Genomic DNA, 11,223 nt, shown 5'->3' on the forward strand with positions numbered 1-11,223 from the left:
GAACAAGTAATTTTCTGTTGGGTGTGTGGTCGGAGAGACGTCAGAACAATCCGGTGCTGCCGTCGTCTCCCGGGAAACGAGGAACGGGCTCGTATGCAAGGAGGGGTTACGAGTCCGGAGGAGCCGCCGTCCCGACAATAAATACGTCCCTCCGTTTAGATACCACCCGCTTAGTGGCAGCCGTCACCATCGGAGGACGACGGGTGGATGCTACCGTTGATACCGGGGCTACTCGATGCTTCATCAGTGAGGAGTTCGCGCGTTCCATAACTAATTCTAGCCACGAGCTTCCGGAGCGGTTGGTGGTAACTCTTGCTGACGGCTCCCAACGACAGGTCGACCATGCCCTGGAAACTGACATCTGGATTGGGAACAAGAAGATCAGAGGGAGATTGCTGGTGATGGAGGAGGCGACGGAGGACGTGATCCTTGGATTGGACTGCTTAGTGAAGTGCAATGCGGAAATCACATGTGCAGGATTGACGTGCAGATTTGAAGCGAAGGTAAGTGAGTCCAGCAAAGAGGATGAGTCGATCAGACAGTTAACCGCCGCCGAGGGCCGGTCGGAACATCGCGATGTCGAAGCCAATCACGGGGTAGAGGAGGCCTATGATCCCATTCCGTGCGGTAATGTAGTTTTGAGTGATCACGCTCCTGAAGACCAAAGGAGAATACAAAGGTTTCTGGAGGGGGAGTTACAAAAGTTTAGGGAACTACATGGACCATCTACGGCGGCCAAACACAGAATTGTATTGACAGACGATCGACCGTTTAAGTTGCGGTACGCTCCGAGGAATCCGGCCATGCAGGCCGTTATCGATGGAAAGATCAACGAACTGTTGGCCCAAGGGTACATCGAGCCATCGGCCAGTGCATACAGCTCCCCGATAACATTGGCGAAAAAGAAGAATGGTACGTGGCGGTTATGTATGGATTTTCGGCATCTGAACCGGAAATCCGAAACTGATGCCTACCCGCTTCCTCGTATCTCCTCGATCTTGGATAGGTTAAGAGAAGCCCGTTATGTCAGTAGCCTGGACTTGAAAGACGGTTACTGGCAGATCCCAATGGACGAAGGAAGCAAGAAATATACGGCTTTCACAGTCGCTGGAAGGGGACTTTATCAGTGGAGAGTCATGCCGTTTGGGTTACACTCTGCGCCCGCAACGTTCCAAAGAGCCCTGGACAGCGTAATCGGCCCGGAGTTGGAACCGCACGCGTTTGCGTACCTAGATGACATAATAGTCATAGGGAAAACATTAGATGAACATTTGGACAACCTGGCCGAGGTCTTCCGCAGATTACGAGCGGCGAATCTGAAGATTAACCCGGAAAAGTGTGACTTCTTTAAGCGGGAAACTAAGTACCTGGGACACGTCATCAGCGGAGAAGGTATACATACGGATCCCGACAAAGTGGCCGCCATTCAGGAGATGCCAGCCCCCACAAACATCAAGGAGTTACGAAGATTCTTGGGGGTCGTCTCGTGGTATCGCCGATTTGTACCCGAGTTCGCTACCCTGGCGTATCCGCTCACATCACAGCTTAAGAAAGGGAAACATTGGAAGTGGACGGAGGAGCAGCAAACGGTATTTGAGTTGCTGAAAGCAAGACTGACACATGCGCCGATACTGGCTTGCCCGGACTTTGGCCGCCCGTTCAAACTACAAACAGATGCCAGTGATCACGGGTTAGGTGCAGTCCTGACACAGGATTTGGAAGAAGGGGAACGCGTTATAGCTTACGCCAGCAGAACACTAAACGGTGCGGAACGGAACTATTCGGCTACCGAGAAGGAATGTCTGGCCATTGTTTGGGGGATACGGAAGATGAGGCCGTACCTGGAGGGGTATGAATTTCTGGTGGTGACGGATCACCTGTCGTTAAAGTGGCTAAACTCGATCGACAACCCCACCGGGAGATTGGCAAGGTGGGCCCTAGAATTGCAGCAGTATAAATTCACGGTCCAGTACCGAAAAGGCAAACATAACGTCGTCGCGGACGCTTTATCTCGACAACCCTTGGAGGTGCTACAAAGGGCGACAGTGGAGGCCAAAGAATCTTGTCCCTGGCTGCGAAAGAAAATGGAGGAGGTGAAAGCTAACCCACAGAAGTTCTCGGATTTCGCCATCGTAGATAATCAGTTGTACCGACACATTGCGAGGCACCCGAACGATGAAGATACCACGCCCTGGAAGCTCTGCATAGCCACACATCTGCGGGAACGCGTATTAAATGAGAATCACTGCCAACCGGCCGCCGGACATCTGGGAATCCGGAAGACCCTACACCGAGTCCATAGACGGTATTACTGGCCAGGCATTTCGAGAGATGTGGCAAACTTCGTGCGGAGCTGCAAATTGTGTCTAGAATTTAAGGCAAGTCAGGCGGCTCCTGCAGGTGAAATGCTGATTAGTGTACCGGAGGAACCATGGGCGTCGGTGTGTGCCGACTTCGTTGGACCATTGCCTAGAACGAAGCATGGGAACACAGTGCTCCTGGTTTTTTTTGATCGGTTCTCGAAGTGGACGGAACTAGTGCCCCTGAGAAAGGCTACGGCGGAAGGAGTGGTGAGATCCTTCAGGGAGCGGATATTATGCCGTTTCGGAACGCCCAAGGTGTTTATCACGGATAATGGCAGCCAGTTCACTAGTCATATTTTGAAGAAGTTTCTGCAGGGTATCGGAGTGCGCCATCAGTTTACAGCCCCATACACCCCGCAAGAAAACCCAACCGAAAGGGCAAACCGAACAATCAAAACAATGATGGCCCAGCTTGCACATAAACAGCACAATCGATGGGACGAGTGGATCCCTGAGATGACACTCGCGTTGAATTCCAGTATCTCAGACACAACGGGTTACAGTCCGGCGTATTTGGTACAAGGCCGAGAGCCGCGGCTACCAACTGCATTGTTTGACGAAGTGGCACTGGGGACTGGCACGAAACAAAGCGATCCCGTCTCGAAAGCTAATGAGATGCAGGAGATCTTTCAAATTGTAAGGCACCATCTGGCTAGAGCAGGAGAGGACCAGCGCCGATATTACAAACCGGCGACCAAAGGAATGTGCACTTGAGCGAACTCAAACCCTACCCCAATCCCGAAGTCCCTAATCCTTCCACCCCCGCAAATGGGTAGGGCTACGAATAATAATTTATTTTACTTATAGGTTGGCGAAGAGACGAGACCGGAGGATGAAGAACAAGCCACCAACGAAAGCTCATCTCAAGGAGCGTTGGCGCCAGCTAGAATGTAGTGGGCTACGGGTGAGGTTGCAACGCATTACATCCCCACCACGACGCGAGGAGGCCGGTATAGCGGAAGCAGCTCTGCCCCCATGTTGTGTAGTTGTGCGGCGGTTGACCGAGATTGAGATCACCGAGTATCTGAGTGGAAACACGAACAACAAGGAACTCTACTGCCCAATCACGTCGCCGGTCTCCTCGGTGATTGAAATTTCCAGCGATGAGGAACTCCCTTTGATCCCACCCACGCCATCGCCCAATTTGTCCCCACAAGAGCCGGAAGTCGAAAACAAGTCTCCCGTGGCACCAGCATCGCCGATTATAACTGAAAGGGAGGATGTTTGGCTTCAACCGCTCTCTACCCCGCCAAGGGACCACAACAACGATTGGCCACCACGCACCAGCTACTCGCCAATCAGCACCGAATCGGAGCTCGAGCGGTCATTGTTGGGATTGGGACAAAGATCCTCCACGTCCGCGATATCCATCTATACCTCATCTCCATCCGCCGAGTCGAGTTCCTCAACGGCGCCCCAAAGGCTGAGTACCCCGGATACAACCTACGACGACGTACTCATCCCCAATGAGCCGCCAAACTTTGAATGTAGAGCCCACTTAACACCCTCAACAGTCAGCCAGTTGAAGCCATTGGTGGATAAGGCTCTCAAGGTGCATCGTCCGCACAGCCGCTATAAGACGGTGGTATTTCTTCCGGATGGGCAAGCCTTCCGAATATATATCAGTCGCCGAGGAGAAGCAATTGTAATTCCCCGAGAGAGGGGAGCAGTGTGAGGTGGAAAGTCGTACAACTCGTTTTCCCCCACACAAACCTAGCAATTGGAGACAGAAGGCCAGAAAAGCTGTTTAAGTTATTGTTTATTTCTGTTATTATGAGTTAGTCTATTTTGCCTATTAACGAAGGACTGTTTTTTTTGCTCCCGAAATAAAAATGTAGAAATTACTTGTGTTGTCTTGTTGCATTTCGGGGGTACCGTGGGGGAAAAATGCTCTCATAGGGAATAAACGAAAGTAAACAAGGTACCGTTGCAGCGATGACACTGGTGAGAGAGCCAGTGCAGCGGCAGCGGTGGCGAATTCAGTAGCTGAGAGAGAGGTCGACAGCGGGAAGCGGCCAATTCGCCGCGACAGCAGAGGCTTAAAGAAGACTTGCACACGGGAAAGGAGTCAGTCTGTGACGGGTGTTGATCGAGTGCGGATCCAGAAATAGTAGAAATCGGAAGTGAAACGCGTTCGAACGTTTGGTGCAGGCGAGAGATAGTGCCAGTGGGTTTTTTTTTGTTTGTTGTTCCTGTACGAACCGTGAGTACTCAGAATTATTAATCTTTATATTGTGCTTCCCTTATCCCGTCCAAGTGTAACCCTACAGTTAATGGGGACAGAGAACCCATACAAAGTGATTACGTGTAGAATTTTAGGGAGGGCCGAACGGTCTCCTGCATTTTCCTCACCGTGTTAACTTCAAGGAGGGCCGAACGGTCTCCTGCATTTTTCCTTACCGTGTTAACTTCAAGGAGGGCCGAACGGTCTCCTGCATTTTTCCTAATCGTGTAAACTTCAAGGAGGGTCGACCGGTCTCCTGCATTTTTCCTGATCGTGTTACCTTCAAGGAGGGCCGAACGGTCTCCTGCATTCTCCTAATCGTGTTAACTTCAAGGAGGGCCGAACGGTCTCCTGCATTTTTCCTAGTCGTGTTAACTTCAAGGAGGGCCGCACGGTCTCCAGTATTATTGCCCGCGTTGAATTTTTTGGGAGGGCCGAACGGTCTCCTGCATTTTCCCCTACCGTGTTAACTTCAAGGAGGGCCGAACGGTCTCCTGCATTTTCCTTCCCGTGTTAACTTCAAGGAGGGCCGAACGGTCTCCTGCATTTTTCCTAATCGTGTTAACTTCAAGGAGGGCCGAACGGTCTCCTGCATTTTCCTTACCGTGTTAACTTCAAGGAGGGCCGAACGGTCACCTGCATTTTCCCTAATCGTGTTAACTTCAAGGAGGGCCGAACGGTCTCCTGCATTTTCCTTACCGTGTTAACTTCAAGGAGGGCCGAACGGTCACCTGCATTTTTCCTAGTCGTGTTAACTTCAAGGAGGGCCGCACGGTCTCCAGTATTATTGCCCGCGTTGAATTTTTGGGAGGGCCGAACGGTCTCCTGCATTTTCCTTACCGTGTTAACTTCAAGGAGGGCCGAACGGTCTCCTGCATTTTTCCTAGTCGTGTTAACTTCAAGGAGGGCCGCACGGTCTCCAGTATTATTGCCCGCGTTGAATTTTTGGGAGGGCCGAACGGTCTCCTGTATTTTCCCCTACCGTGTTAACTTCTAGGAGGGCCGAACGGTCTCCTGCATTTTTTCCTTCCCGTGTTAACTTCAAGGAGGGCCGAACGGTCTCCTGCATTTTTCCTAATCGTGTTAACTTCAAGGAGGGCCGAACGGTCTCCTGCATTTTCCTTACCGTGTTAACTTCAAGGAGGGCCGAACGGTCTCCTGCATTTTTCCTAGTCGTGTTAACTTCAAGGAGGGCCGAACGGTCTCCTGCATTTTTCCTTACCGTGTTAACTTCAAGGAGGGCCGAACGGTCTCCTGCATTTTTCCTAATCGTGTTACCTTCAAGGAGGGCCGAACGGTCTCCTGCATTCTCCTAATCGTGTTACCTTCAAGGAGGGCCGAACGGTCTCCACCAATATCCTCTGAATTGGCGCTTAACCGGCGTATTTGGGCGCAGACCTATCTGAAGAGCACGGAAGTGGTACCCGAGTGGATCGTCGTGAAAGGATCTGATCATCCAGTGGCGGGTGTCCGAGGCTACCGGAGGTGTTCACGATCAAAGCCGACTGTGGTAAAACTAGGTCTAAGGTTTGAGATTTTCTTTTTTTTGTTTTGGAATTATATATATTGAAAATAAAGACTGAAATTGAGAATTTGAATAAAAAAATAAAACGAACGTCTTTTCCCTCTCGGTCACTGTGAATATAAATTTCTGTGACGAACCCTGCCCCCCTGAGTATATCCCAGTAACAGGCAGGAAACGTGTCGTTACAAAACTTCATCAATTCTACACACCAACAGTAATCCTTATTCAGAATCTCGGGATTCCAGCTATATCCGTTCACCCAAATCCAAATTGTACTAGATTTGGTACCATTTAGTACTTTTCATACTCATAAGTACAAATTTTCAAAACTACCTCAGTGCTAAGTTCAAACAATAAGCTTAATTCCGAATTTCAGGATTCCAGATACATCCGATAACTCAAATCCAAATTTGGTACCATTTAGTACTATTCGTATCCAAAGTACGAATTTCCAAACCTACCTCTATCAACACTCCAACATCAATTTAAATTCCGAATCTCACGATTCCAAATGTATCCTATCACTGAAATCCAAACTGTACCAAATTTAGTACCTTTTAGTACTTTTCCCACTGATAACTAAAAATTTCCAAAACTTTATCAATCCTACACTTCAACAGTACTCCTTATTCCAAATCTCGGGATTCCAGCTATATCCGTTCACTCAAATCCAAATTGCACCAAATTTTGTACTATTCGTACCCATGAGTACGAATTTCCACAACTACCTCAATCCTACACGCCAACAGTAATCTTAATTCCAAATTTCAGGATTATAGCTGTATCCGATCACCTTAGATTACGGTGATTGTACCAAATTTAGTACCATTTAGTTCTTTTTGTTCCCATAGGTCCGAATTTCCAAACCTACCTCTATCCAACACTCCAACAGTAATCTTAATTTCCAATTTCAGGATTCCAAATGTATCCGATCACCGAAATCCAAATTGTACCAAATTTGGTACCATATAGTACTTTTCGTATATTTATGGCACATATTTCTTTAATCGGACGTTATAAGCAAATGATAACAGTAATCTTAATTCCAAATCCCACGAATCAAGATCTATCGGTTCATCCAATACATGGCACCATTTCGTACCCCTAAGTGTACCTAATTCCACATTTTAGGATTCGAGCGCTATAATTTCAGCCAAATCCTAATTGTACAAAATGTAGTACTTTTTGTAAGCATAAGTACGCATTTCCAAAACTAAGTACGCATTTCCAAAACTAACCCCAAAGTTCGCTCAAATCCAAGTTGTACCAAATATAGTACCGTTTAGTACTTTTCGTATTTTTCGTAATTTCTTGATTCCAGCTCTACCCGTTCTTTCAAATCCAAGTTGTGCCAAATTTAGTACCGTTTAGTAGTTTTCGTACATATAAGTACGAATTTCCAAAACTTCCTCAATCCTACACCCCAACAGTAATCTTAATTCCAAACTTCAAGATTCCAGCTCTAGCCGTTCGCTCAAATCCAAATTGTACCAAATTTAGTACTTTTCGTACTCATAAGTACGAATTTCAAAAACTACTTCTTAATTCCAAATTTCTAGATTCCAACTTTATCCGTTCGCTCAAATCCAAATTGTACCAAATTTAGTACTATTTAGTACATTTCCTACCCATAACTAAAAATTTCCAAAATTTTATCAATCCTACAATTCAACAGGGATTTTAATTCCAAACTTAAGTATGGCAGCTACATCATATCACCGAAATTCAAATTGTACCAAATTAAGTACCATTTAGTACTTTTCGTACACATAAGTACAAATTTTCAAAACTACCTCAGTGCTATGTTCAAACAATAAGCTTAATTCCGAATTTCAGGATTCCAGATACATCCGATAACTCAAATCCAAATTTGGTACCATTTAGTACTATTCGTATCCAAAGTACGAATTTCCAAACCTACCTCTATCAAAACTCCAACATCAATTTTAACTCCGAATTTCACGATTCCAAATGTATCCTATCACTGAAATACAAATTGTACCAATTTTAGTACTATTTAGTACTTTTCCTACCCATAACTACAAATTTCCAAAACTTTATCAATCCTACACTCCAGCAGTACTCCTTATTCCAAATCTCGGGTTTCCAGCTACATATATTCGTTCACCCAAATGCAAACTGTACCAAATTTGGTACCATTTAGTACTTTCGTACCCATGAGTACGAATTTCTACAACTACCTCAATCCTAGACGCCAACAGTAATCTTAATTCCAAATTTCAGAATTACAGCTGCATCAGATTACAGTAATCCAAATTGTACCAAATTTAGTACCATTTAGTACTTTTTGTTCCCATAGGTCCGAATTTCCAAACCTACCTCTATCCAGCACTCCAAAAGTAATCTTAATTCCGAATTTCAGGATTCCAAATGTATCTGATCACCCAAATCCAAATTGTACCAAATTTGGTACCATTTAGTACTTTTCGTTGCCATAAGTACGAATTTCCAAAAGTATCCCAATCCCACACTCCAATGTAATCTTAATTCCAAATTTCACTATTCCAACTCTATCCTATCACTTAAATTCATATTGTATCAAATTTGGTACCATTTAGTACTTTTCGTACCCAAAAGTACGAATTTCCAAAATACTTCTATCCTACACCCCGACTGTAATCCTAATTCTAAATTTCAGGATTCCAGCTCCAACCGTTCCCCCAAATCCAAATTGTACCTTATTTGGTACTATTTAGTACCTTTCGTACCCATATCTACGAATTTCGAAAACTACCTCCATATCTCAAACCTACACTCCAACAGTAATAGTAATTCCAAATTTCAGAATTCCAACTTTATCGGTTCGCCCAAATTCAAATTGTACCAAATTTAGTACCATTTAGTACTATTCGTACACATGAGTACACATTTTCAAAACCACCTCCTTATATCAACTCATCTTCTAAACCTTGATTTTCATTCCAACTTTCAAGATTTTAGATCTATCCGTTCACGTAAAACCAAATAGTACTAAATTTAGTAACTTTTAGTACTTTTCGTACACTTATAGTTCGAATTTTCAAAAACCAATTGGTACACCTTTCTAACTCTCTATCAATGAACCTAATTCCAAATTTCAGAATTCTAGCACTTCGCGTTTGCCTAATACAAAGGGTACCATATTTAGTACCTTTTAGTACTTTTAGTACAGTTCTAGTTCGAATTTCCAAAGATCCAGCCTTATCTGACACCTTCCGACCAAGAGTGACCCTCACCCAAAATTTCAAGATTCTAGCTTTAGCCGTTTTGTCTGGGCGTTGATTATCAGTCAGTCAGTCAGTGAGTCAGTGAGTCATCATTACTGAACTCTTTTATAACTATAGATAGATATACCCCATATGAAAGAACCTCCCGAATTAACGTACACATTTTAAAGGTTGTAAACACATCGAATGACCGTAAAATGGTATTTCCGATTTTGAATGGTTAGAAAACATTGATGTCTCATTCGATTAAACCTTGTTTAAAAGAGATTGATATTCTTCAGACTTTAAGTAACGGAAGAGCTTAGTACTTTCCACTTTACTTCAATACAATTCGTGTTAGAGGGAGGAACTTAAAGCCATTCTTACTTATTATTGATGATTTTTTTACAGAAACTACAATTATGAACGGTCATTGTTTAAAATTCTATGTAAAACTTAAAGCCCTATGGAGGAAATCATCTGATCAACCGTATGTATCTGATCAACCAGTTTGAGCAAAATTAATAAAATGTATGGAAGAGTACGAGCGGGGAAGAAAAAAAAAACAAAACGTTGACTCATTGAATGAATGGTTTGACATCACCAAACACGGTGTGCCTTAGCAAATTTAAATGGAAGGTGCTTACACCTCGGAAGTTTTTGCTGATTCTGAAACTACAATGCTCATAGATGAGAAATATCAAGAAACAAAAAAAATCGCCGGAGGGATTTTAAAATAAATCGCGATTTAAGTTCACATTTTTAGGGGTTCTTTAGGTTTTCACGATTTAGCTTGGAAACCGCGAGTTCTATGTAAATGGGTCTAAAGAAAATATTGTAGCAGAGAAAATTCTCCACAAGATTGGCCTTTATGATATTTTCGTAGGTTTTACCGTTTTTGAGATATGGAAGTTCAAATTGGGACAATGCACTGACTGTATCGTCCCCTTATAAAACAATATTATGCACAGTACCCCTTAACTAACTTTTAATGGAAACCGCTTACACATGGGATGTTTTTGCGGATTCTGAAACAGCAATGTTCATAGACAAGAAAAATAAAAAAAATTGAAAAAATCGCCGGAGGGATTTTTAAATAAATCGCGATCAAAATTCACAATTTTAGGGATTTTTTAGGTTTTCACGATTTTTTCGTAGGTTTTACCATTTTTGAGATATAGAGGTTCAGTTCAAATTTTTAGGTTTTTATCTTAAGTCTTCAAGATTTTGCTTGGAAACCGCAAGTCATATCAAAATGGGACTAAAGAAAATAGTGAAGCTGTGAAAATTCTTTACAAGATTGGACGATTTGTTTTTTTCTAGGTTGTACCTTTTTCAAGATATATAAATTTAATTTGGGAAATTGCAGTAATGACATTGCTTTATAAGGAGGCGAGTCAGTGCATTGTCTCAATTTGAAATTCTATATCTCAAAAACGGTAAAACCTACGAAAATATCATATAGGCCAATCTTGTGGAGAATTTTCTCTGCTACAACATTTTCTTTAGACCAATTTACATAGAACTCGCTGTTTCCAAGCTAAATCGTGAAAACCTAAAGAACCCCTAACAAAGTGAACTTAAATCGCGATTTATTTTAAAATCCCTCCGGCGATTTTTTTTGTTTCTTTATATTTTTCATCTATGAGCATTGTAGTTTCAGAATCAGCAAAAACTTCCGAGGTGTAAGCACCTTCCATTTAAATTTGTTAAGGCACACCGTGCAAAGTAAAAGCCGAATGGATATGCAAAGAGGATAAATGCCTTAACAAACTGCAAATGTGACCACAGGCCTCCAACTCTAGCGGCAATCTGGCTGGTGCCAATACCATTAACCCATACAAGCGAAGGAGGACAATGGAAGCAACTGTATCCATACTTACAAGCTCGTCGGTACCTGACTAT

General features: G+C 43.8%; 1 protein-coding gene across 1 annotated transcript; it reads left to right on the plus strand.

Annotated features, from left to right (window-relative positions):
- Window positions 1-411: 411 nt before the first annotated feature.
- On the plus strand, window positions 412-4,181 carry LOC141390953 (uncharacterized). Its single transcript, XM_073963879.1, has 2 exons — window positions 412-503; window positions 3,171-4,181. The coding sequence occupies exon 2, from the start codon at window positions 3,196-3,198 to the stop codon at window positions 4,036-4,038; it is 843 nt and encodes a 280-aa protein (XP_073819980.1). The 5' UTR covers window positions 412-503; window positions 3,171-3,195; the 3' UTR covers window positions 4,039-4,181.
- Window positions 4,182-11,223: the final 7,042 nt, after the last annotated feature.

Source organism: Musca autumnalis, unplaced genomic scaffold, assembly GCF_047663935.1.
Source record: "Musca autumnalis isolate F117 unplaced genomic scaffold, ASM4766393v1 scaffold_1, whole genome shotgun sequence".
Lineage (NCBI taxonomy): Eukaryota > Metazoa > Arthropoda > Insecta > Diptera > Muscidae > Musca > Musca autumnalis.